The 27641-nt window shown below is 35.2% G+C and overlaps 2 protein-coding genes across 2 annotated transcripts; both read left to right on the plus strand.

Moving 5' to 3' along the window:
- The first annotated feature begins 3515 nt into the window (after positions 1-3515).
- On the plus strand, positions 3516-15843 carry LOC146168527 (organic cation transporter protein-like). The gene is made up of 11 exons (XM_083382387.1): positions 3516-3984; positions 4266-4353; positions 4714-4793; positions 4869-4972; positions 7639-7793; positions 8255-8423; positions 8549-8785; positions 10757-10971; positions 12928-13110; positions 13188-13326; positions 15134-15843. The coding sequence occupies exons 1-11, from the start codon at positions 3805-3807 to the stop codon at positions 15207-15209; spliced, it is 1626 nt and encodes a 541-aa protein (XP_083238513.1). The 5' UTR covers positions 3516-3804; the 3' UTR covers positions 15210-15843.
- A 2135-nt stretch (positions 15844-17978) lies between these two features.
- On the plus strand, positions 17979-27001 carry LOC146168528 (organic cation transporter protein-like). Its single transcript, XM_083386289.1, has 9 exons — positions 17979-18161; positions 21198-21301; positions 21700-21818; positions 21975-22143; positions 23612-23848; positions 25326-25540; positions 26182-26364; positions 26547-26685; positions 26926-27001. The coding sequence occupies exons 1-9, from the start codon at positions 17979-17981 to the stop codon at positions 26999-27001; spliced, it is 1425 nt and encodes a 474-aa protein (XP_083242415.1).
- Positions 27002-27641: the final 640 nt, after the last annotated feature.

Here is a 27641-nt window from a genome sequence, read left to right on the forward strand (position 1 = left end):
TAAGTGCACTTAAGTCAAGTCATTGACTTAAGTCATTACAACACTGCATGAAGGCTTATTGAACTATTAGTGTATATTTAAGAAGTAATTAATTTTTTAAATAAAATAGGTAATTAAAAATAAAACGGTTTTGTACTCTATTTATTTGGACTTCATTTCATTTCACATTTTTTTGACCAGAAACAATAGATTTTTAAAGTCTATTTATATTGTGAAGTCAGTTAATGACGTCATCTCTAAAAACATTGTTAAGACTGGTCCATGCGAAGAAAAAAATGTTTTTAGGGTTCCGCGGTCAAAAAAGTTTAAGAACCCTTGGTGTAGTACAGATGTATTGATCAATTGAAGTTCTGAATCCTATGTACTTGTAGTTACTTCTAGGGTTTGTATGGGATGTTAAGCTTGCAGTCATATACAGTACTTGAATACAAAGAAGCAAATTATATATTCAAGCTGTAGGCAAACCTGTGCAGGGCTAAAGCTGATTGAAGTTTTTAAGCTGATGCTGGTTTCTGCTATGATTTGAGTCTGGCTCCGTTTGTTAAGGTTGATCGAAGGTTGCTTGAAAAGGTTGCGTGTTCAAACAGTTTAGCCACAGCAAAGTATTAAACGGATCTGAGTTTATTGTATAACATCAGAACGGCAATCAACTTCCAGGAATAGATTAAAGTCCATGGTACAGTACTAACACAGTCAGCATAATAAAGTCTGTCCGTTACATTATATCAGTTGGTTGAATTGAGATCCAGTCAGTTCCAGTTACGGTCAGTAGGTTCAGTTAAGATGCCGTCTCGTTAGGCTTTTGTACACACGCCTGGTCATCAATTAGCAGAGGCGTGTTTACGGAATGCAAATAACATCTTCGTGTTAATTTACGAGCAACCGTGGCAGGTCTGCAATTGGGCCACGTAATTAAATAACTACAAATAATAAGCCGACGCGCTACACCTGCTTGCGCAGGAGTCAGTTAAAGTACATTACCATCGAATTAACAATTTTATGATTACATAACGTTTGACAGCTATTTAACATGGTCAAAAGCTTTTTCATTCGTGTTGACATTTCTAGGACAACGGCATACTAAAAGTAAGATACTTTCCGGTAAGAATAGTGATATTTATTTATAATTGCACTGTACTCTAAAACCAGGTAGGCCTAACAATTATCGAATGTGATGTGTGCCTAGTATATAATTAGGGTACTATCATACTTCCAGGTATTTTATTGGGTTTGTTGGCTATTTTTACATATAACAATTTAAAGGGATGATATTTTTCTCTCCAAAATACTTTATGTTAAAGGAAGCACAGCTATATAGAGTTAAGCGCGCAAACTTATTAAATTACTTCTCTTCTAATTTTTCTAAATAAATCGTGTAGTTCTTCAGTAGCTTTTCTGGTATTTGGTGGCAGATGGTTTGCTTTTACATATATGTCTTAAGTTATCTCAATTTACTTTTAGAAAAAAATAAAATTCCCCGTCTCCAGTATAGTGTGACAGTATGGATGCCTGGCAATTACTTTATTCGATACCTGATATTTTGTACAACAAGTATCCCCATATAAAAAAGTCACAACTATATCAACAAATAACCAAAATGGAATAAATGATAAGTAAAATGGTAGTAGTTTCCAGGGTTTTGATCAAAATTTGGTTTTGCGTTTAAAGCCTATTTATATCCATTCATTTTATTATCATTTTAATAATGTAGATTTCAAGTAAAAAAACTCTATGTTCGATCTTAAAATAGGACTGTAATGCAAGGTAATTGCGATATGTTTTGCACATAATTGTTTGTAGCCCTCTTATCGGACGAGCATCGATACTACCACTATATATATCGGCATAGGCCTCGATTAGATATTATCCAACATCCCAATAAAGCAGGTATTTTACAGGTTAGAAAACTTTTGGCGGATTCAAGTCCGATCGATTGTTCATAACTGCACGGTTCATTTCTGTTTGAAATAAATTTGAGTGACATGTACAACCCATCTATTTGTTAAGCTAAGCAGATTATCATCAACACCTTACCGAAAATAAAGCAATTTGCATTTTTCCAAAAGGTAGCACACATCCACTAAATGCCTGCCAAGCACATAATTCCAACATTTTACAATGTGGCACATCAAGATTGCTTTCATTTTGTTCAGCTGATTCTCGGAAACTTTTCGTCGAGAAATGTAAAACATTTAAGAACTCCACTTTCCTATTCCTGGAGCAAGGAAATAAAATTTATATATGGTAACGATTGTGATATCAACCACTAACGGTTATTTTATCTTCTCATGTGTTTTAGACGAATTAAAGTTACCTAAATACATTTTAAAGCCTGTAAAAAAAATATCTGAAATCGTTTTTTTAAACGATTTTTTATGATCGCGTTTTACCGTTACGATTTCCCATGGTCGTAAGCTAGACCAAGACGAAAACGAAGTTTAGACGGTTAAAAGGTGTCATAAAGAACCCGATTTAAATGCGTTTAACCGATTTTGTCGGGTTTGACGAACGTTTATTACCGTTACGATTTTAGACGTTTTGAACACAACTAAGACCAAGACGAGTGCGAGTTTTAAACGATTTTTAAACGAACCTAAAAGCGTTTTGTGTTCAATGGGTCCGTTTAGCATTTGAGGTGTACCTGTATTTTTTTATTACAATTTTTTATTATATAGGCTTTATAGTTGCATATATTTAACTCCAGTCTTGAGACCAAAATAAGAACAACAGCAACTTCGGAATGAAAGACAGTTAAGAAAAAAGATTAAAATATAGCTAATACCTAATAATCCTAATAGACTATTTTAAATCTTATTCTGCCGTGGTCACTACTGCGAGTTTGGCGTTATTATGTCGGTGGTCTTATATTACTATGGTATTATGGATTATCTGACTCAGTGTGGTCCAACTGCAGGCCCGGGGGCCAAAGTTGGCCCGCAAGCTCCGCTTTTTCGGCCCGCGAACTGATGGTCAGCTTTGCTTTAATCTAGCAATATCACTTCAATTTTTGTTATTGCAATTAACAAAAAAACTTCGTAAATGGTCCTAAGTGATTTCATAACTACCGTAGCTGAACAAAGGTGTACATTTCATAAAGTTACTATATATGCCATAGGCCAGCGGTTATTAACTTGGTGATCTTTTGAAACAAGATAACGTAATGTTTAAATCAATGTGTCGAGCACGATCAATTTGTTGTGTGGCCAATGCGCTACCATAAACTATGTATAATTTACCAGCAATAAGCCCAAGAATCGCCATTTAAAAACATTGGCCCGCAAGATAAAAAAGATTGTTTTTGGCCCGCGATGAAAATAAGTTGGACCATGCTGATCTGACTTATAGATATAGTTGCTTTGTAGGTCTTATTATGTTTTCCACTTGAAAGTACTGTGGAATAAATAAGCTAAGCTTACAAGAAAAGTAACAAAATATAAGTTATATATATTGTATTATTTTTCATTTTGTTCGCGGCGCACCAGTGCGCCGCGGCGCACCGGTTGGGAACCTCTTCTCTACACAGTGTTTTAAATCCTTTTTCGAAACAAAAGTTAAATATTTACTAATCGATCTGTCATACCAAGGAGCTCAAAAGGTTACATCGTTTCTGTAATTTCTTCCATAGAAGACTTTTGGGCAAATTAGATAGGTCCGTTGAACTATCGCACAATGTCTTTTGAAAATCAGTGCCATAATAATTACGTTTTATTTGCTAAAGGTAATTTTTGTGCTAAAATTTGTTGACTGATTCGGTTAGTCTGCTGAAGACTTATGGTGTAAAATTGTTATTTTAATAATTTCGCAATGAAATTCGAGAACAAGTTGCAGTTATTTGGAAGATATGAAAAGCGACTTTGTTTGTTGTTATTTCTTGCAACTGTCCCAAATGCATTTTCCGGTTTACAATTTCTCAGTTCCCACTTTACTCCCGATTACATTTGTGCCAATCAGATTGAACAAGCTACGAATTCGGAAAGAAATGAGGTAAGAGAATGGCACAGGTTGTGAATGCCCGATAACAAAATCGGAGCAATCACAGGGTTGTAAAAAAACGAAGCACTAGTTTAGATTGTCTGACGCAGTATATGTTAAACTCTATAATATACTTAAAAGCCCAATCAGTGAGTATACGATCGGGTTTTGCGTGTGTTTTGACTAACATAGGCATTAAGTTGACAGAAACAAACGGTGCTAGGATGATACACGGCAGGATATCAGCAGTGCCACAGACAGCGCACCTATAGCTAATTTAACAAAAATTGCAGAACGGTCAACAGAACAATACTGAATCTGATTTTGGAAATGCAACTGCAAACTCCGACAAGGACAAATGTTTCTACTACAATGTATCAGGTAAATACAGTACGTCAGAATACTTGCATCACTTTATTGTCTTTATAACTGGATAACACCGATGCTTTTTCAAGGCTGAAACTTTTCTTTCACATTCTATAGTGAAAAAACAAATCCAGGCTTCCCAAACACAAAAACAAATAGATACGCCGGCGTATAGAGTTTTGTTAGTTACGCGACGCAAAATGCTTTAATATGTACAACGCCTTTGGTATAACAGATTTACTTGGAAGACATTAAACACAAATAATAGTTTGCAAAAGCGCGAATTCTGTTTTATTTCTACGGTGTGAAAAGTAAAGTTGATCTCAAAGTGTTGTGTGGAACAAATTGTTCTTCTTTAATCAATTTTCTTATTAGACTCGGTAAATGAAAACCAACACAGATTTCCGTGTGATCAGTTTTTGTTTGAAGGGGATTATCAAACGGTCCCACGAGAGGTAAACTAACGTTGTTAATCTTTGTTATTACCATTAACATTATGACAGTTATCTATCACTTTTTATTTTATTCAGTTTTCGTTAGTGTGCGATAAAGATTGGATAAAACCTACTCTCGTTTCTATTTACATGATTGGCAAAATGGTTGGCGGCATGGTTGGAGGAATTGTATCTGACAGGTTAATTTTTTAAAGTACTAAAAATGATCACTGCAAATCAAACGGTCGCATTTTACTATGGTTAAATAAGCAATTTTAGGCTAATAAAATTGAAACGTACTAATGTAATGTTTTTGGGTTGTCCAAAATTTGCTTTCCCTTTCCCACTAGGAAACTTCGGTACGTATAGGACAGTGGTTCCCAAACTGTGGGCCACATGACTATTTTCAGTGGGCCATAGAGATGTCGAAAATATTGCAACTAAATATGTTTTTTTTAAATAATTGTAAGCATATCTAAAACTATATAAGAAGGAGGCCATTTTCCATATTTTGGGCTTTTTTGAACTATATACGTCAAGGCAAAATCTCACGTCATGTGTTTTCTTTTCACTACGCAGTTAACACGACAGTTTACTTTAAATTCAGTTTGTTGTCATAGAGTAATTATTTCCAATCTAGAAATGAACCGAAAGTAAAAAGAATTATTTGGATGTTGTTAGAATCAATGCATTCATTAAGAAACTGTCCGACTATGTGGGCGTAAGGTGCGGACAGGCAATTTTGCTATATTTGTATCAACTGGGTTAACATATTTTATTTGGATTATGAGCTAATACAAAAAGATTACGGCACATGGTGGGTCACAAACTGTTTTGATAAAAAAAAATATAGGCCACGGAATATAAAAGTTTGGGAACCACTGATGGTATAGGGCAATCATGTGGCACTATTTAAAGACAAATTGTGTTGATTCTCGACAAGCTTGCTTCATCAGGCTAATGTAGTGGAAATGGACGCAAATAAAATCAGGGCTGCGCAGTCGGAGTTGGACTCGGGTAAGACCACGCAAAACTACCCGAGTCCCGTGTCCGACATGCGCTTGCGCAGTACCAAATTTTTAAAACTGATTTGGCCGCCCATTGGAAATTGTAACATTGGAATAGCATATGGTGAAATATTTTCCAAACATGTATTATGAGTAAAATGGATTGCTGAATATCCACGTTATTTTAATTACGCAAATAAGCGGAAAACAGGCTGTAGTTTAGAGTGCTGAGTCAGGCCTGACTCGGGACTCGACGAAATCGTACATTTGACCGAAATCGGACTCGGAACTCGAGAGTCGGACCATTTTTAACCGACTCCGTATCCCTGATTAAAGTGCACTAAATAGAACACAAGTGCGAGTAAAAGGCGATAAGAATAGTGAAGTTTTATAAATTCGCATATAGGCACATGCTCGCAAAGACGTATGTGACTGGCACAAAACACAATAATAACTGAAGGTCTGCGTTTCGAAGTTTGCTGGGTGTAGAAAATTGAGATGTGAGGCGCAACGCGACGTAAAACCCAAATTCCGATTAAGCCCAATATTGATGGCGTCGAACCTTTAAATTATGCTTTGTCCGATGCTGAGCCTCGCTTGGGTGCAATTGTAAAAAGTGACGGTCGTCTAGAAAATAAATTTGTTAGAAACCGATGATGCTTGGGAAACTAGGCAAACGTTTAATGATTACTTCAAAGCCATCTACGTGCGTGGAATGCTATAGAATACAGCGAATCGACGTCCATTTACATGATTGGCAAAATGTTTTTTTTCAAGTACAGTAAATTACTATCCGTGCAAATCAAATGCTCGCATTTTACTATGGTTAACTAACCAATATTAAGCTAATAAAATTAAAATGTCTTAACGTAATGACTCCGACGTCCATCGTAGCCAATATTGCGCCGTTTGGAAGGACTTTTCAGTTATTAATTTTCCTCAGTCGTGTCGAGGACAAAGCTGTTGGCTGATTGTGCACGAGGCTTTAGAATGCCTTCGACGGAACCTGGAATGTTTTCCGTCAGTAGTGTCCCTTTTGCCTTTACTGCATATAGGTCTGGGTTTCGTTGTTTATGTATTTTGGGAAGCAGGTAAAGTACCCCGCCGGTTGCGGATCTGGTGGGATATTTGATATAATGTCTAACTGCATGTCTTCTGGTATTGGCCGACAAAATTTGAGCAGATCTGTTCAAAATTTTAGTCCTGGGTCAGTCGGTAGCGGTTGGCATCGCGTGATGTTATTCAATTGCTTGTAAGCTTCAGTTGTACCTACGTTAGATTGAAGTCGACGGATTACGATCTTGTTCTGTAAGTTGATGTTGTGTCGGGTTCTAGGTGTTTTTTAGAACCTTGCCACCCACCCGCTTCCAAAAACAACTTATTTTTATGATTTCGTTTCTGCCTTCGCTATCAATGTTAGGGTTTATCGGGATTTGGGTGTCGCATTACGCCGCACAGCACGCTTATCTACAACCAGCGTACTTCGAAGCGCAAACTTCCGGTTATTATTGTTTTTTGCGTCGTTCACATACGTCTTTGCAAGAAAGTGCTTGTGGATTGATTAGACTTTGTTATTCTTATCGCATTTTATTCGCGCTTGTGTTCTACTTCGTGCCTTTTAATTGCTTTCATTTGAAATGTGACCTGATGCAGCAAGGTTTTGCGAAATCTTGTCGAGAATCAATATTATATCATAGATAAAACGTACATTTAACTTGGTAACTGACAAGTAGGGATATCACAACATGGCATCGAGTTTTGGCCTAATCTGATATTATCGAGTATTTCTACTTCAATACATCCTTGTTTTGTAAATTCAAGAAATCTTGTAATAGTGTTACTCTAATTCCCCTTTCTAGGTTCGGCCGGAAAGTTTGCTTTTTGGTTTTCACCGCTCTTCAGTTTGTGGTTGCAACTTTGACAAGTTTTTCTTCAAGCGTTTTAATGTACGGGTTCTTTATGGCCTGTAGTGGATGCGGGTCAGTGTGCAACTTTGAAGCCGCCGTAATTTTAGGTAATACTTCGCCCTAAAATACAGTGCACTAAACATGTTTCTGCTTACGTTGTTTCATCGTGGCGATTTTAAATATACAGGCCTACCTAGAATGATTGTAGCCTAAGATAATGGTGGTAGGGTCCAAAGCTCCAAGATAATGGTTGCAGGGCTCAAAAGTGTATAACAGGTGTCGTGTGGAAAAAACCTAACCTGCGGTAAGGTTCATACTGACTGAGCTACGCATGCTAATTTGGAGCTGATCGAGAAACAACCATACCCACCGTTACCTGCCACTTGTTCGAATAACAACTTTACCTCACTGCAGGCTAGAATGTTATATATGTTCTGTAATGTCACCGATACCAAATTGTTTTTGTTAATCAGACCGAGGTTTAGTTTTTTTAAGGGCATTTTACGAGCAAAAATCATAAAGATGACACTTTTGAATACATTGTATTAACCATATGTTGTTTTTAAAGGTTATGAATTTTTGGCGGCTGACAAACGAAGTTACATGTATGCAAGTATCGAGTTTGGCTTTGCGATTGGTTACATGCTACTTGGCCCTTCAACATTCCTATTTACCGACTGGCGATGGTTTTTAAGGTTCAGTGGGGCGATTGGAGTCATATATATTCCATTATTCTGGTAAAGAACACCTCCATTACTATTATACTCTTTTGTAGGATGGCTTTTCTATGGAATCTCATAAAGATTTATTTCACTAATTTCATCGTTTGATTAATTTTACGTTAATCCGTATTAATACACAGGATGATCGACGAAAGCCCCATATGGCTTATCGCAAACGGTAAAAACAAAGAGGCTGAAGAAGTCCTCAACAAGGTGGCCAAATACAACAGAACTTCGAACGTCGTCAGCACAAGAATAAATCTTTTGATGGAGGACAAGCAAAACGAGCAAGAAATTAAATCGACATGGCAGATAGTAGTTGGAATTGCCAAGACAAAGATCTTGGCTGGTCGACTGGCTAGCATACTCTTTTCGTGGTATGTAAATACAAAAACTTAACACAACAGTATGTAAGCATCGGTTGCTAGCGTGTAAGTTAATACTAACTTTTTATAAATTTTCGTCATAGGGAAGATCGGATTTACCGTGTACGGGATATATCGGACAAACCCTTTCCCGATACTTTGTGTATGGCATTGTGATAACATAACTTGATAGGCCTGTCAGTAAAATTCCTGAGTCAATGTATAAGTAAAAAAAAAATACTAAAGAAAAAATATTTTATTAAATTTTGATTTCTAAAAAAAAATTGCCACAGGAAAACCTACAAGCATACTATTTTTTAATATACTGTAGCTAATGCGCTAACATTCAACTCACAACTGGAATAACTACAGGGCAGATCCAAGGGGCACATCAGGCTATTTACCCCCTTCCCCAAAAAACATTAAAAAGTTTGCGCTTCTTGGTCGTTTTGTTGAAAATCTGTTCAGACAAATACGCTATATGTATACCATACATGTCGTGCCGCGTGTCCCCTTACTCCCATGAAGTCCAGTTTCAGTTTGTTTTAAGATAAATTGTTTTATTACTTCACATTATGTTATATCTTAGTGACGTCATTCATTCCTGTAATTTTTTCTGCCCCAACCCAACAGAAATCCTGGGTCCGTCCCTAATTAATTGTACGCTATTGTGACGTAATAATCACTTTTACATTTAACGCAAGGAAATAAAACGCAAATCAGATCACTCTTCACCAAGTTGGTAACCCGGCCTGCAATGGAGGTGGCTAGGTTCCTGGGTGCGTCACATGCTGCCTCTGTTTTTAAGGTTTTAACATCGATCGTGGTCGAAGTATCAACGGAAAATGTAAAACCTCTAGCAAATTACTTTATTTGAGTGAAGCAATCACGAACATTTTTAAACCGTGACCGTACACAGCCGACAGCGACAGTGTTAAAATATAGTTCTCATGAGCACAACGCAACGCTATGACGTCACAACGCACAACTCAAATCGCCAAAAACGTTTCAGGGATGCAACGTAACAGTACCGAAGGTTTGGTCAACAATAGTTAATAAATCACGAATTCAGGTTAACTAAGTCACTTACTGTATGTGGTAACCAAGAATTAATATAAAGGCAACGTATCTTACCGAGTTAACGGCAGTTTCGTGCATTTACAGTCACAAATTACACACATCTGGGGTATACAATACCGATACTTTAATAAACTTATCTTAATGGTTTACTTTTACTTAAACAACTTTAAGTACATGCACTAACGTTCACCAGTGAACAACGAACAAAAAAACTTTTAACGAATTAAATTGAAATAGCTTACAAAATGACGGAACAAAATGATGAACGTTATGACGATGCGCAACCAGTACAACCATTTATCAAATATAAAAATTTAACGTAAGGGGAGCGTGGAGAAATTATTACGAAATTTGACAAAAGACTAATATCCGTGTGATCTTTAACTAAAATGTTTGTTGACTCAAAAACGGGACATTTTGGTGGACTAATCGGGACGCCGGGAAGCCCTAAAAGTCGCCCCTGTCCCGACTAAAACTGAACGAATGCAAGTCTACATTTATCTGTAGGATGGTCAATGAGAAAAATGGCCGCTATTGGATATGCGATTTACCTCTCTTGCCACAACATGTGCTAAATCTGTAAAATATTTGTTAAATAACCAGAATGTGTTTACGTTACAAGAAAGTTGTCCGATGTAATCCCGAGCATGCCCGGACTTATCCCATTATCAGGGCAAGTTCGAAATCTTGTATTTTACTTAGGTCGGTTTTAATGCATGTCTTATTTAGTAGGAGGAAACAAGCACCCAAACTATTTTTCAAAAGAGAATTGGAACATTTATTGAGGCAAAATGTATATAAATTTTAACAAAATAGACAACTTGAGTAAACTGTACGGGACATCCCCGGTCTTCCTTATACGTACCAAGTATGATACAAGCTGAGGTGGCTCTTTTTTTCCAGGGTTGTTGTTACCTTGACCTACTACGCTATCGCCTTGAACAATGATAGTTTGAGCGGCAGTAGGTTTATCAATATATTTATTGGAGGAGATACTGAGATGTTCTCCACATTGTTCTACTTACTTGGCGTCAATCGACTGGGCCGCGTCAACAGCTATATCTTTCTCATGGTTATCACCGGACTAGCCCTTGGAGCCACTCCATTCTTAGCTATCGGTGAGTTCATAATTAAAACCAGATTGGTCCACCCGGTAGTTTTCTACGGATAGAGGGATTCACATAAGTCGCTTGATCCCCAGCCCTTGTTTTTGTAGGAAGGATCGATGAACCCACTGCGGGTTCGTGTGCATGTATGGTAAGGGGAGATTAGGATTGTGGCGGCCGATGTCTTTTTTAAAAATGTTGATGTGATAGTCATGCAACGCTTCGTAACGGGTTATTATGCAGAGCTTTATAGGTCCACAATATTGTGTTTTATTTGTAGTGTTGCTTTTTCGTTTTTCTGCGCTTCTTTATTCACAATTCTATTAAAAAATCGTTTTTTAATTTAAAAAATTATTTCGCTCGGAACATTTAAATCTAACATACTTAATATGTTTCATCAAAAACGTATAGCATAATTTGTTTGTTAAGCGAATTTAGTCCAGTGATAGAAGTTGAGCCATTCGTAGGTCTTACGTTCTTAGGCAGTCCTTTTCGAAGTGGACGTACGCCCTAGCGGTTGTGTCTGACAAACATTTTACTTTTGTCCGTTTTAAAGAAATCAATTCACTTCATTAGCGCTTTGTATGAATTATGGCATGTTGCGCCTTGTGACTCTTTACAAACTGTAATTTTTGTTAAACTATACAAACTGTATTTTTTTGTTAAATTATTTGCGCACAGGTTCGCTGGAAACGACAGTTACTTTTAAGTGTTTTGACTTGACTTTGACGTCATCCCTAGAAGTTTTCATCGCTCTCTCTTAAACAAAAACCCCAGATTCGCCCCTGTTAATATAGTATTACATTTATTTGAAAACAAAAGTCGGGTTCAAAAAGTTCGAGAAACGCTGTATTAGTTGATAGAGCTTTGTTCCAGGAAAATTGTTCAATTGGTAAATGGCGAAAGCTTTTTGTTAAAGTAAAGCATAGAAATATCTGAGCTAGATGAAAGTAACTTCAATTCTTAACCTTTGTTTAACTTGTTGTTGGTCCCTAACAATTTATGAGCAGTTTATGGGACCACGATTCGCACTCCGCGTAAAACCGTTTGGTTATCAGCATATACGCACTGGTGCTGTTAACAGCATGTAACTTCAACTACCTTAAACTTCGTCCCGACGGATCTTGTGTTATCTTCTACCACAGCGGCCTATAGTTGTTTGTACAACATGTGTGGTGGCCGTATCGTGACATGAAAGTCAGTGCGACTTTTCGGTCAAACAGTTTCCAAACAAGTTTTGTTGAACCGCATAAGTAGCCTACCTGGAAGAAGCAGTGACGGAGCAAGATTGCACCATCAAACTAAGGACAGAATTCCTAAACTGGGGTCGTGAGTTTCAAGTTGCAATTACGTCAACAAATTTGTGCAGAAGACAACTTTAAATCTTTATCAATGCCAAATCTGATGAGTGCTGTAACATTTTAATAAATTCAAAGTGTCGCAGATTAAAAAGTTTGGGAAGTCCGGGTTTAACATAAAGATTAAGTTTTACTTGGTAAATTTGCCTAATATCGGATAACACCTTCATTCCACAACTCCTTCACAAATAAGATGACCAACCGCTTGGTAATATATAAAAGTAACTTAATACATTTTAGCGCAGAATTGACAAGACTCAGATTTTTTTTGCATCACTTTACTATCAAATACGTCATACAATATATTTCAATAACATTACATAGTGAACTTTACGGCAATAGACTTTAACCATATATTGGACGTTATATTTGGGCAAAGTTAGAAACTTAGGATTTAAATTATAACTAAGTGAGTTGCGCAAGTAATTTTTACAAATACCTAACATCTTGGCTTGTTTTCTTTATAAATTAGACATTAATTTATTATATCAATTAAGGTGAAGGGATGTCAATCATTTTTTTTAGGCACAACCATTCGTTTACTAATGTGTTTTATTACATTTTATAATGGCCCATAAATTGTACAAATGTTATTTAAATGTTTGTTTAGTAAGTGGCACGGCAACCCTTGTGTTTACAATGCTTGCTAAACTTACCATCGCTATCAGCTACAACGTGATCTACGCAACCAACAGCGAACTGTTCCCCACCAACGTAAGGTCTTCAATATTGTCCTTTACAAGTGCTTTTTCAAGACTTGGTGGGATATTTGCTCCTTTTCTCATCTTTGCAGGTATGATTTTTGTAAAAATTCAAAACCAGTTGTCTGTCCATAAATGTATCAATAAGGAGTGATAAAATATTTTTTAGGAGACTCGGGCGACACAACTACACCCTCACTCGGCATGGCGGCTGCTATTCTTCTTTCAGCTTTCTCCTATTTGCTGCTTCCTGAGACCAGAAACAAGCCGCTACCTAACACTTTGGACGACGCCAAACAAATGCAGAGGTTAAACCTTATTTTTTCATTGTTTATTTACTTAAATCAATGTAAAATATCACAAGTAAACAATATGGATTAATCGCAGGCCGCAATACATTGGTGACTAACTACAAACGAAAATTGATAAAAAGTTTAATCAGCAAGAAAACACCTTGTTGGGTTTGATCTGAATACCAAAACACAAAGGCAATGGTTTCAAACTTTTTTAGACTACGGCACCCTTTTTACAAAATTTTCTCACTAACTTTGAGTTATTTATCTATTTAAAGACTGAAACTTAAGTATTTTTTCATCAAAACTAAAACCTAAAAAACTCGAGTCTTTGAATACTTTTGTACTTCCAATATATTTTTTAGACTTCGCAATGTTTTTAAATAAAAATTAGTAAAATAATTATTATCCCCTTCGCCCTATAACCAACACTATTACCCCTACGTAGAGTGATTATATTAGTATCGTTATGTCTAGTATAGAAGAGTCGGCCAGGAACCGGTTCTGCGAACTTTTTTACTTACTTTCAGGAAGCGCTTCACACGAACCGGTGCGAACTGGTTAAACGTACTACTGGACTACCTATACTGTAATATTATAAATAAATCTGCTATGTAATTTATTTAGAGAATATCGACTATTTAAAAACAAGCCTTACTGTCAGACCTGGACACTAGAAATTCTAGTTAATTCAACGAATTAGAGCAAAATGCGACTAATTCTAGTTCTAATCTAATTCGGATTGTAAAAAACTTTGTTAAACAGCACTTTTTAGTCTCTCAGTCAAAACGAAGAATTGAAACTATAAAACTATTTGGTTAAACAACTTGGATGTAATTTTTTCGGCCGAAAAAGCATTAATTGCTATTTTTAAAAGGCTTTTATAAATTAACGCACATATATTTAATGTTCACTTTTTTTAATTTGCGATTTGATTAAATTGACTCGTTTTTTTCAGGAACTCGGGAATTCTGATTCTAATCTAATTTAAGAAAACTAAAATGCTCTAATTCTCATTGTAATTTAATTTAAGTAAACTAAAATGCTCTTATTCTCATTCTAAACTAGTTTTAAAAAGCCAAAATAAGTCTAGTTGTCCACGTTTGCCAATTGCATGCAGGTTAGCCCCTTTGGTGAACCACAGTCCTTGCGTAAAACCACAGTTAAAGGATAATTAGGTATCTGAGGAAGATATCCATAAACCAGTTTTTTAAACTTTTGTCAGTTTTAAGAAAAGTTTTTTTTTGTTTTTAAACCCGTTAGCGCCAACAGGTTTAAATTGGTTGAATCCCACCGCTGACCATCACTTTAGACCAGTGATTTCCAAACTTTGTGCCGCGGCACACTAGTGTGCCCTGAGAGGTTGCCAAGTGTGCCGCGAACTTTTTTGTAATTTCAGAAAATAGAGTACCGGTATTTGTATTACCAATAGGTATACACGTAAGAATTTTAGACTTAATACGCACTACCCATTGTAAACGAATAATATTGATGCATTTACATAGTTTGCCGTGTGTTAAGGGTGATTGTAAAATGACTGTATTGTTGTTATGTTAAAAGTGTGCCGCTAAAAGTTTAAGATATTTTTAGGGTGCCGCAAGCCCCAAAAGTTTGACAATCCAGATAATGACGCCAGGCAAGCCCTTTAAAGAATGCTAAGTTGTTTGGTGTAATGTTTGTGGTTGAAACTAGAAGGCTTTCCGCAATGTGTTATGCATAGAAATAAGTGCAACATGAAGACTTTTAACATTGGAATGTTGCATATGTTTATACTTTTTGTTGAAAACAATTTGAAATCTTAGGCTACATGTTTTTTATGTAGTAAACTGACAACAATGAAGATATGTGGAACAATATCGACTGACACAGAAACAACAGAGGAACTGAAGACATGTTAATCATTTGTAGTACATAATTAACAGCTATAAAAAATAATTCATACTTGTCTAATTTCTAGGATTTCTTGCCCCTACAAATTAAATAAAAATATAGGTTAGCGTTTGGATTACCCCGTCTAACTTCTTGTCAATTTTATAGACTACAATACTTCGTTTTAATTACTGTTTTGCTAACATCGATATTTCACTAACAAACAAAAGCAATCATTTTAACAAGTGGAATTTCGGTACGATATTTTTTACGTGCGGAAGTACTATTAGTTATACAATCAAAACGATTATTATGTTTATTTGATAGTCTCCTTCATCGCTTAAACACCTGGAAAATAAAATCCCTTAGAAACTTTTTTCAGATCCGTGAAAAAATTACCAATGGCCGTCTCACACAGCTTTATACATTACATGACTAATTGAACGTATACTTGCTGGCCATATCAAAAATCTATTTTAGGAAATGCCTTTAGCGACGGACTCAATTGGATTATATTACACTATAACATTGTGCATTCACCCCTAAACATATAATATGTGTTTATAATGAATGATGTTGCGTATGTTTGTGTTTGGCTATAATTTGACGATTCGTTTCTCTGGTTATGACATTTGTAAATAAAACCGTTGTTGTGTGGAATAATAGTTATATTTTCGGTGTCTAATATTTTAGGATTTTCAATTTTAATCCTTTCAGTAAGAAAAAATACTAACTATATTAAAGGTGCAACCTAAAGTGAGTATTTAAATACTTACGTAAAAAGTTAGTAGTTAAACCCTAACTTAAAAAAGGTATTCCGTAGTAATGTATGTTTAGAAGTTCGAAAGTTTATATTTTGGTGCGAAGTTATTTAAAACATAAATCATCATTTATCTGTTGGTTATGACTAGGCCTAGGTCTAATTTTTTTGTAAATATTGACAAATTTTTACCTATTAGAAACACTTTGATTTGAACAACCCATTGTTGTAAGTACTGCATAAGAAGATAAGAAGATTTAACATGAAGATAATTGCAAATCACCACTGAAAAAAGACACGGCAAAAACTGTTCAATCCATTTGTCCAAATCAAAGATACACACTACATAGCTATAAGGCAAAAAGGAAGTTTGAGCTGAACCTAATGCGATAAACCAGGTGTATATAGTTAAGACTAGGGAGATTCTTTTTTAAGAAAATTCAAAATTTTGCCAAATATATTTCAAGTCAAAAGCGAATAAAAATGCACATAAATCGTTTAATAAATTAAAAAAAATCTATAGTTAGCTTTTAGAAACTCTCGTTTTAATTTTATCCAAAAAAAAAGATTAGTTTTAATTTTATAGTCAACGTTATTTTAACTATATTATATCTTCATTAGAGGGATACGGTATATACGTAAGACGGCAATACACCACCCAGCCCTTTCTCATTTGGACAAATATATTGAGCAGTATTTGCTGTCATTTTTGTCTTGTGATTTGCGATTATATGATTTTATATTTCGATAACTATAAGGCTTTTATTAATTTTCTGCAATTATATTTACGTTGCATTTTAACTGTTTACATCGTATTTTTTTCTTGCGTCTTGTTTTCTTTGGCATTTTTATGGTTGTTTGCCTTTTTGAAATGATAAAATATCAACCAAAGATTTTTGGTCAAAATTTTGTCAAAATTTTGTAAAAATAAATATTTTCAGTCAAAAAATAATCGCCATAGTTATGAATAAATATGTGTATATTTGAACAAAATCAACGGTATTTGCTTTTTAAGCCTCTTTGCCGTTCACAACATTTAGAATTACCTAAGTTACATTGGCGATTTGTTAATGTTACGGATTACTTTAATAATATTTAGTTGTATCGCTATATGCACGCAGTCTCCCTCCAGCAAAATTGCTGACGTATAACATCTCGAGGGTCGACTTACCATACTGCAGATGACGAAGCGTACAATTGAATTTTTCTTCATACTTTATTGCCGATGTCACTTACACATGTTTTGACACTTCTGTGAGCACTTCGAACAAGCCTCATACATATTTTTAACTCAGCTCTTACCGTCAATGTAAATGAAGGTTCGCCAACTACAGCCCGCGGAAGAGATTCGACTAACTACAGTTTTTGTTGCATAGTTTGTATTCCTTCGTTTAACGATATGAATCAAGTTAATAAAAGTTGACATAAAGTTTTATATCCTCGGGACTCTAATGAAAGTACTCAAGTTTCAAATCCGGACGAACGTAGCATTTTAGACGCTTTCGTAAATTGTTCACCATAATACAAACCAATGAGCATTAAATTGGGATCACAGTTTACAAAAAAATTTAAATATCTTATATTTAAGAAGCATTGAAAATGCACAAACAAATAGGTGTTATTGCATAGCGCACAGCACCATATAGAAGTATATAGACTTGGGAATGCAAGGTTTCTATTTACTTGCCCTATATATTTTACCTGCTAACTCTACATGGTTCAGCAAGTTTGTTACGTGAGTTAATTTACTTCAGTTAAACAGGATTAAGTGGAATAAGGTTAAACTTTATGCGCCAAACCTTGGTGCGCCCAACAGAGAAACTTCAGCTTAAAGGGGTGATTAGGAAAATAATTCATCTTGAGGTAAAATCAATTGCAAACCAGTCTCTTGAAGTAAAAAAATAATTTAAAAGAAACTAGACATTTCAACTTAAAAAAATCATTAGCAAATTGAGCTATGTTGCAGGCAAGGTTTATGTAATTTGGTGATTTAATCTATATTACCTTATAAACAAGGCAAAAAACAATTGCCTTCGAAATGAAAAAGGGTGTGGACAAAACGAAAGCGTTTGGGCGCTACGAAAAGCGCCTTTGTTTGTTGTTATTTCTTTCTACCATCACCAACCCGCTTTCTGGTCTTCAATTCCTTAATTCTCACTTCACACCCGACTTCAGTTGCGCTGATGGTTTTCAAGAAAAGTCGCACCGTGATGATGATAAGGTAAAATAATATGACATGAGATGATAGAATGGTAATTATGTATTTATGCACAGTTCTATATTGAAAGAATTTCTAATAATATTTTCTTATATCATATAAAAGTTCTTGCATTTTAATTGCACTACACGTGTTTGGTTTTGATTCGTACTGTTTCCTAAAACTGTCCTAACTCTTAAGATCATAGACCATCGCCGTAATATCGTTACATTGTGTTACATTAACAGGTTTCAAACTTCCATCATCCAAACGACACCGATCCTCCAACGCAAGATTTAGCTGTATATTCGAATCAAAATCAATGTTTGTACAATAGTTCAGGTGAATATTGTAACTGTCCTCAATCTTTTTTGCACTGCGGACCGACCGGTTTAAACGTAAATTTTTTATCACTGATCATCCTCTCAAAAGCAACAAACATTTCTCAATGTTAATTTATTACAACCTTTCTTTAATGAAAAGCTTGTTTTTCCGCAACATGTTGTAAAAGTATTGGCTACATGACTGCAAGGGTTACGTATTAGAAAAACCTAATATACTAGCAATATAAAAAAGTATGAACGATAGTCGACCTTGATAAAGTATAAAACATGATATAGGAAAACCTTCTCTTAGGCGAGGACTAAGCGAAACCTGAAAAAAAGTACCTGCGAGCCGTTAATTTTAACTGACAATTATGTTTGTTTTAACTAATGTACCTTACATTTAAAAAAAAATTTGACGAATGTCAATCAGGGGCGGCGGACCTATGATTTTGGCAATAGAAAATGGGTTTAACTAAGTCAGTTTGTGCGAAGCGCGAAAAAATGCGCCTGAAATTCATACACACGGTGTCATCCATGGCCACCATGAAAGCTGTAATGAAAATACTTCGTGAAAACGAGATGAATGCCATCCGTAATTTAATTATTGGCTTAATTTGAGTAGTACGTTAAACTCTCGGTGTGTTCATATTGAAAAGACAGAATGGATTAAGTCACAGTTTGGGTAAATTTTTGTAATTTTTCTGTAAATTGAATAACGTTTTAGCTTTAAGCAGTCAGCTAAAATGTTCTCTTATATGTTTTGCCAGAATCGACTAACGGAAGTCAACACTTGCCTTGTCAACAATTTTTGTTTGAAGGGTCTTATCAGACTGTACCAAGCGAGGTAACCTTACAAAGTGTCGTTATTTTCCTTTCTTCGATTAGCACAAATTCATATTTAACCCTATTATTTGCTACTTTTAATTTTGGTTCTGTAGGACTTGAATGTGTTTCGCAAACAACAAAAGGGTTTGTTCGACTTTTTTAACGTGATGTTTTGATTTGGTTTAAAGTTTATATTTTTCATTACATTTTATAAAGCAGCACGGTCTCTTATTAAATCAGAAAAACATTTATTATTAAGACGACATTATTTTCGACTTTTGTTTATTTTATGCGCATAACTTAATTCCGTTTCCGCTTCCAAAATTGAAACCTATATCTAAAATTTGTAAGCAATATGATTTGAACCAAATATCACTATTTGCTCTAGATTAGTGCTTCGCAAACTTTTACACACGCAACACACAATTGCAGAGGTTGCCAAACTGGGCATTGCGAAGCTGTGGTCGTCGATTTCTAAAGGCTTCGCGCAAAAATTCTGTTTCGTATCTAAATCTTAACTATTGGGGTAATTAAACAGGTTTTATTATCCCACAGCACTACGTGGTTCCTCCAATTAGGGATATATAATATTTAGAATGTTTAATTCCGATGCTAACAACCAATAGCTTGGACTAAAGTACAACTGACTATATGAAGCCAAAATATGTCTGTAGTATAGTCAACAAAATTAACGCAATGTTTTATTAGCTGAGTTTCCCTAGATTTATAATAATAATTTACTATTTCCTGAGAACACTGAGTTGTATCGGAATTACGACTCCAATTGCACAAATTAATTTATTATCCAACACCACCTTGGTATAGAAGAAGTACTGCCATCGGGTGTTGGCTTTGATCTGATATTATTATTGGTCATTCCGATCCACGTTGCTATAAACAATGTCAAGACGTAAAAGTTTGTTGTCCATAAAATTTAAAAGTTTATCTATAAATAGGTTAATTACTTGTTAGGTAAAAATAATAGACTCTTGGTACTGACAAGGGTCATCCCAGATATAGTCACTCAGCTCATTATTGGGAAACCGATACTTATCTTTTTTCCGTGAAAGATGAACATAATTAAATTAAGTTTTGAAACACTTTGTTTTTCTTCTTTGTTTGAACGCTGTTAAGACTTAGGTTGATCAGAAACCCTGTTCAACTCGGAAATGTAACAAAATATAATCAAGGAGATCAAAATTTTAACCATGCGACCTATGTTACAATTTATTTTAATTTTGTTTTAGAAAGAAAATAATGATATTATTTTTTATTATTTTTCGGTGTAAGGATAATGTGCATTGCAACGTATTTAACAAAATACATGCAGTTATATGACTTGATCGCACTTAATTTGGCACCCATTCTGTTAAACACGACCTAATTAAAGTTTAATTCGAAGTTGTTTTACAATTTTATAAAGTTACGCAGTGGGTATTCAAAAACTCTTGGACTGTAAAGAATGGAAGCACTTCAGATTCCGGCCAGCCTAAATTCGGTCTATGCTTAGTGCTTCTGGACGTGTCCGAACAAGTTTGTGTGCCTGTAAACAGTCTCTAAACAAGCAAAAATCTGAATACGAATTGGAAAAACACGCGTCAAAATTAGGAAGTGTGAACATGCTTTCTAAAATGAGATGTGAAAAATTGTCGTTCTTTTTTGACACTATCGTGTATTCCTCTAATAAAGATATAGTACAGCTAAAATGTTGATTTGATTTAAAACTAAATTTTCATGACATCTTAAACTAAACGACAATTTCAAATACTCACTATAGAGTTTTTTCCTGGTTTTGTAAACCATTTTTTAACATTTAACAAACGACTGGAAATAATGTTAATAAGCCAAAAAAATCACCATAATTAACAATACTATTAAAACTTACAATCGCTATTCCTTGTTTTCATAGTTTGTGTTGGTGTGTGATCGGGCTTGGATAAAGCCAACACTCGTGTCCATATATATGGTGGGCAAAATGATCGGTGGAATGATTGGAGGAGTTGTGTCTGACAGGCAAGTTATTCGGTTAAATTATTTTTTGATCAAGTTACCGTATGTATTTTTTTTATTTTGTTATGTGATTTACGAATTAACATAGAATTTCCTAAAAAGTCTTATTTACGTTTTTTAACCTATTAAAAAGTATTAATAGGAACCTATTTTTTTGTATTTTACGCTATTAATCGGTTTACATGCCAATTGTTACTGCTTGAGATTGCTTCTTGGCGAATATATTTATTTAAGTGCTGTTGATAAAATATGATTGCTTCGGGTGTCAACACAATGCCGCCCAAAGCTTTCACATTCCAAAAAAAGACATTTTTCTGTTGTTGCAAAAATCGGGACACATTAAACTATAACTACTTGCAAAAGTAGTAATTCATAATTTTAATGTAGTTACACTTTTTTAGATTCGGTCGTAAAGTGAGCTTTCTTCTGTTCACCGCTATGCAATTTGTTGTTTCCATTTTGACAAGTTTTTCTTCAAGCATTGTGATGTACGGATTTTTCATGGCCTGCAGTGGATGTGGTGTTGTTTGCAACTTCGCGGGAGCAGTCATATTAGGTCTATAGGTGTTCATATTTTTAAAAGATTCTTGGTAAATTGTGCAGCATGTAATGTAATTTAAAAATGTACAAGTTTTCGCAATGAGTTCCTGTTGTTACCGGCCTATTTTTTTCAAAGGATATGAATTTATGGAACCCGATAAAAGAAGTTTTATGTATGCAAGTATTGAGCTAGGCTTCGCGGTTGGCTACATGCTACTTGCACCCATTGCTTTTGTATTCACCGACTGGCGATGGTTTTTGAGGTTCAGTGGCATGATCGGAGTCATTTACATTCCATTACTCTGGTAAGTTATTGAACAGTGTTCAAAGTCGGGACGATTTCCTAAGGTTGCTTGTTTAGACGTCCTGCTATGACGTAACTTTGTGACGTCATCTCTAGAAATTTTCTCAAGAGTTCCGGTTAGAAAATATTTATGAAAAGTCTACTGTTACTACTGTCCTGAGTGATGATAGTTAAGGCAGATGAATTTTGATTATACTTCGTTTATAAGGACGAGGTGATAACCTTGACTTTTAAAGGCTAGAAGTGAATGAAAGAAATACTATATTTTATATTTTTGGAAATTTTATTTTTGTTTAAAGTGACAATTTGAGACTGTCTTTCAACAAAAAATAAAATTGTCAATTTGAACAAAAGTAAAATTTCCGAGAAGATAAGTTATACTATTTCTTTAATTTTCTTCGAGCCTTTAAAAGTCAATACCTCGTCCTTCAAGCGAAGAAATAATTAAAATTCATCTGTCTTAATTATCATCACACATAACAGCGGTGAAAGTATAGCCTAGAGCAGGGTCGGCAACCTTTTTCTAGTCGCGGGCCAAAACCAAACTCAGAAAGGTCTCTGCGGGCCGCACAAAATGTTAACTAAGATTTGTTTTATTAAAATGTTAGAACAACTGTGAATCAGGCGAGCCTCGGATTTTTTTCCTCTTAAAAACGTGTTTAATAACATTAAAGGAGGGAGTAAAGTGTTGTCCCAAAGCGCGAAAAAAAATGTTTGTTTTAAAATTCGTCATCCATACTATATACTAATGAAAAGTGTAATAAAACTATTTTAAGGAAACTTTTAATAGTTAATGTATTTGAGTGTTTGTTAACCTTTGTAAGTCCGGGCACACCAGGCTAGCGAAGCGAGCGCGATTTATTTTTTGTTTTTGGTATACTGGCTTTTCTTTTGAATTTCTTGCTTTTTGAATTTTTCAAGTTTTTGTTACATTGCCGTAATAAAAAATAAAAAAATGTTGAAAAATGTATGTCTAATATTTTTAAATACGTTTTCCGTCCGCGACGCACCTGCGGCAGCCTTCTACGGCGCAACGGAGAGAAGCGCTGATCTAATTGAAATGACAGCATCAAAACGTAAACAAACCGGACGTGGACAAGATTATTCGCGCGAATCGCAATTTTTTTTTCGCATTTACGTACTAAAAATAGTCTTGAAATGGACTCATGTTTAGTTTGTCAAAGAGGCGGCGGGCCGGATGAATTCTATTGGCGGGCCGCGAGCCGTAGGTTGCCGACCCTTTTTGCCGATGGCCTATAGAGTTATATTGATTAGGCAGTAAGCTATTTGATTGGCTTTCTTAAAAAGGTTCTTTTGTAAATAGGTGACTCATTTTATTGGTACAATTTAACATTTGTTTGAACAAGCGCCCATATTTTACCTTTCAATAATTTTTCTATACCTTTTTGAGTTACATTTTGTTCTGTAACTGTTGTTTTGCGCATAATTTTGCACTAATACGCATGCAGGTTGATTGACGAAAGTCCTATGTGGCTTGTCGCAAAAGGCAGGGACAAGGATGCAGAACTAGTACTCGAAAAAGTTGCCAGGTATAACAGAACTTCAATTACCATAAGTACCCATATGAATCTTATAATGGATCAAAAACAAACTGACATTAAAAGTGCATCAATGTGGCAAACGGTTGTCGGACTTGTGAGGAAAAGGATCTTGGTCATTCGGCTTGCTGTCGTTCTTTTTTCTTGGTAAGGTACTGAGACTATTTTAAAACATCATTTGGTTACCAACAACTTATTTTAGATTGGTCCTATGTAGTAAATTTAAAGCAATAGAAGTTGGTGTTACTAAGCTGCAAATTGTAAATGTGTGATAAAATGTAAAATATAGGCACATGGACAAGAATTTCAAATCGTGCATTTAAATCCTAAAATAAACAATTGCTACCATATTATCCTGAAAAGTCAAGTATTAGGTTTGAAATAATGCCTATATTTATATATTGTAATATAATTGCTATATAGTATTCTAAGTTGCGTTAAAAGCACCACATTTTAACTAAAATAACCTAACCCAGTAGTGCATAACCTTTATTGACGACCTCATACAGTATATGTCGTTTTCTAATGGTCGCCGGTAGGAATGTCCAATAATTGCGATACCCGATACAAAGTGATGATATTGGTACTCGTATCGATGCCCATCAGATGCTAAGTTATGATTTGCAGTCTAATGATGTAATGCCTATACGATACCTTGAAAGGTAAATTTATGAAATTAAATAAAGTTTGCAACTATAGGAACTTGTCAACGCTCACGCGGTTCGATTTGATTTAGACGCTTGTAGCGCTCAAGTCAGGATAATTCGGGTCTTTGTCAGGATAATTCGGGCGCGTCTGTGTTAGAACATATGTTAACAATTGTACGCTTCTAGCGATCTAGTGTGTTACAACTGAATGCAAAAATTATAATGTGCGTTTGTATTGTTTTAAAAGTTGAAAAGGTGTTACTCACGTTTATGAATAAATGCTTTTTTTTTTGCAAAGAACCATATGGATAATTTGTCAGAAGTTGCGTTGTGTATAGGGAGGCAGAATCCACACAATGGCATCCCTAGGTTTTGAATGCATGGAAAAGGTGGCAATATTACAATTGACGCTTCTACGCTAAATTGTGCCGTAAATATTTTCCCTTCTCTTGCCTACACTGGTTTTAGCCAATCCAGATCGGAAACAAGATTCTGATCTTCCTGGCATTAAACATAAAAACCCTGGTTTTAAAAGTCAAAAATCCGCATAAAGTTGGCACGAAGTTTGTATTGACGCACGGCCGCCAATACCTGTGTTTTCTCAAACATGTGCAGTGTGCACGCTAGCATAAATTACTGTCAACGGCCGCAGGTTGTGCACCGCTGCCCTTAATGGATTTGCACTATTCCCTGAGTAATTAAAAAAAAATCATAATGTTCAATAACAATGTTTTGTGCAAGTTATTTATAAGTTTTTCTTATTTGTTTAATTTATTTAATGGGTTTCTACATGTCGCAATGTGGAAAATGAATGATGGTCAATTGGACTTTTTTAGCATTAGTCGTTACCCGTCGAATAATTTATTCGCAATGCAGAGATGCTTATCGCATACTTTTTTATGACCTAATCGGCTGAAAACTTTTGTATTCCTAGCTTTCTTTTGTATGTCATGCTAGACTTTCCTTCTTTCATCTAGGATTGTAGTGACAATGACATATTACGCAATTGCTTTGAACAATGACAGTTTGTCCGGAAGTAGGTTTGTTAATATATTTATCGGAGGAGTCACTGAGGCGTTTTCCACACTTTTCTACTTTTTTGGAGTCAACAAACTTGGCCGCATCAACAGCTACATTGTTCTTATGGTTGTCACTGGAGTATCAGTTGGATTCAGTCCGTTCTTATCGACGGGTAAAAGCTAAAATTACTTTTTTTTGTGTGTGTGTGTATTTCTTTTGTGTATATTAACTTTTGAGTTTTGATAATTAGATACGCAATGCTGGATTAAGAGTACCACCTTTAGACAGAGATGAAAGGCACCCTATTTACTATAGAAGCACACTAGTAACAAAGGATTTTCATAGAGAACCAATACAACAAGGCTTATTCCCTTATTGTATAGGTGTAATAGTAAAACACTTAAAAAAGCAAACAAATGTTATAACAGCTTAATTTTAAACTGCAACAAATTGTTTATCTGCAAAACTTCTGGTGGTCAGGAATTCACATCAAAGTATTATATTATGTTCACAAAATCCATATAAACAAACCCTGATGTATGCCATTTGAGAAGCGCTGCAACAATTCCTAAAATGAATTGTCATTAATTTTGGTCATAAATAAGGTTATAGCCTATTGTATTAATTTTTTACTACAACGGTGCCTCTTCTTAGCTGATTAAACATTGACAAGTGGTATTGCTAAAAGTGAATGGCACATTTGAAACTCCTCTAAGATTACATTTTGTTTGTTTAATCTACGTTAGTTTTATATTTAAGTACTGAATTTAAGTGAAACAACATGAGCAGCGATATATTTGCACACTTTTCCAGTGAGCGGCACGGCAACTCTTGTATTGACAATGCTCGCTAAACTTACCATCGCGATCTGCTTCAACGTGATCTTTGCAACCAACAGCGAACTGTTCCCCACCAACATTCGATCTTCAATTCTTTCGTTTTCAAGCTCGTGCTCGAGGATCGGCGGAATGCTGGCTCCTTTTATAATCTTTGCAGGTGTTAGCCTACTTAACATACAGAATACTTTCATTTTAAAATCGTCCCCTGTTTTTTTTTATAAATATACCTGTATAAAACTATGCTTGTAATGGCGATATTGCGCAATAAAAGCTGACCAACAGGTTACCTAACATGTCTAAGTCAACGATTTAGTGAATTCGACACATTTAATGCCTTAGGCGACTCGGGCGACACCACTACACCCTCACTCGGCATGGCGGCTGCTATTCTTCTTTCAGCTTTCTCCTATTTGCTGCTTCCTGAGACCAGAAACAAGCCGCTACCCCACACTTTGGACGACGCCAAACTTATGCCGAGGTATTATTTATAATTATCTAGCCACACATTTGCAAAATCTCATAAAAGTATTCGAGGTAATTTTTTAAAGGTTTAACCAATCTACAACATTGACACTTATTATTTTTTCTGCGCAATTAATTTATAGATCGTGCGTTTTTTTCTGCAAAATACCAAATATGAAGTTTTATAATACCGCACCCTTAAAGACTAAGTAAACAGTGCCTTGTTATATCTAATAACTTTGTTGTATTTTTTCAGTAAAATTACAACAATAAAACTTTGCGGACAAACGTCGACCAAAGGAAATGTGAACGAAATTACATCGGAGCTGTAAAAACAACAATGCTTTCATTTAAAAACATCCTGCAGTTGTATATATAGCAGGTTAATTACTTCACACAACCAAAAAATATGTATTCTCTTTGTTGTGAGGAAGTAGCCTATTATTTTAAATCATGCAGTGAACTGATTACTGATTGCCAACATATATTTCGTATGAATATCATAGATTTAGCTTTTTGTGTATTGAGTATTATATACCTCAGCTTTGCATTGCGATAAAAAAATTCGACTTACAGCCTACATTTAGGGGGGCACAAATCTACAAAAGAAATAAGTGTAAATATCTATTCGCTTTTTACAACATCAAGTTTAAATAAAATATTTAAAATCAGTCAAAGTCAAAATTACAACACGCAACATATCACAAAATAGCATTAAAAATCAGGGAGTCGAACCGTTTGACTTTTCCGGTTCAGGTTCGGTTCGGGTTCAAGGATTTTTTCGGAATCCGGTTCAGTTCCGGTTTCGGTTCGGAGTAATTTAAAAGTTCCGGTTCAGCTCCGGTTCGAACATCGTTATTTCAAAACCGGTTCATAAAGTTCCGGTTCAGATACAATATAATTTGCGTTAAATCTCAAAATGTGGTTCGATAAATGTAGAGAATAATCTTTGAATTGTAAGTCATTTGATCT

This window comes from Ascidiella aspersa, chromosome 1, assembly GCF_963924565.1.
Source record: "Ascidiella aspersa chromosome 1, kaAscAspe10.2, whole genome shotgun sequence".
NCBI classification, from domain to species: domain Eukaryota; kingdom Metazoa; phylum Chordata; class Ascidiacea; order Phlebobranchia; family Ascidiidae; genus Ascidiella; species Ascidiella aspersa.

What these genes read in the sequence shown, in the direction of transcription:
- LOC146168527 (XM_083382387.1), top strand. Translation starts at nt 3,805, where the DNA reads ATGAAATTCGAGAACAAGTTGCAGTTATTTGGAAGATATGAAAAGCGA. An exon ending in TTTCTACTACAATGTATCAG is followed by an intron (nt 4,354 to 4,713) that starts GTAAATACAGTA and finishes TTTTCTTATTAG; the next exon opens with ACTCGGTAAATGAAAACCAA. An exon ending in GCTAGCATACTCTTTTCGTG is followed by an intron (nt 8,786 to 10,756) that starts GTATGTAAATAC and finishes CTTTTTTTCCAG; the next exon opens with GGTTGTTGTTACCTTGACCT.
- LOC146168528 (XM_083386289.1), top strand. Translation starts at nt 17,979, where the DNA reads ATGAAAAAGGGTGTGGACAAAACGAAAGCGTTTGGGCGCTACGAAAAG. An exon ending in CGCACCGTGATGATGATAAG is followed by an intron (nt 18,162 to 21,197) that starts GTAAAATAATAT and finishes TTGTTTTCATAG; the next exon opens with TTTGTGTTGGTGTGTGATCG. An exon ending in GCTGTCGTTCTTTTTTCTTG is followed by an intron (nt 23,849 to 25,325) that starts GTAAGGTACTGA and finishes TCTTTCATCTAG; the next exon opens with GATTGTAGTGACAATGACAT.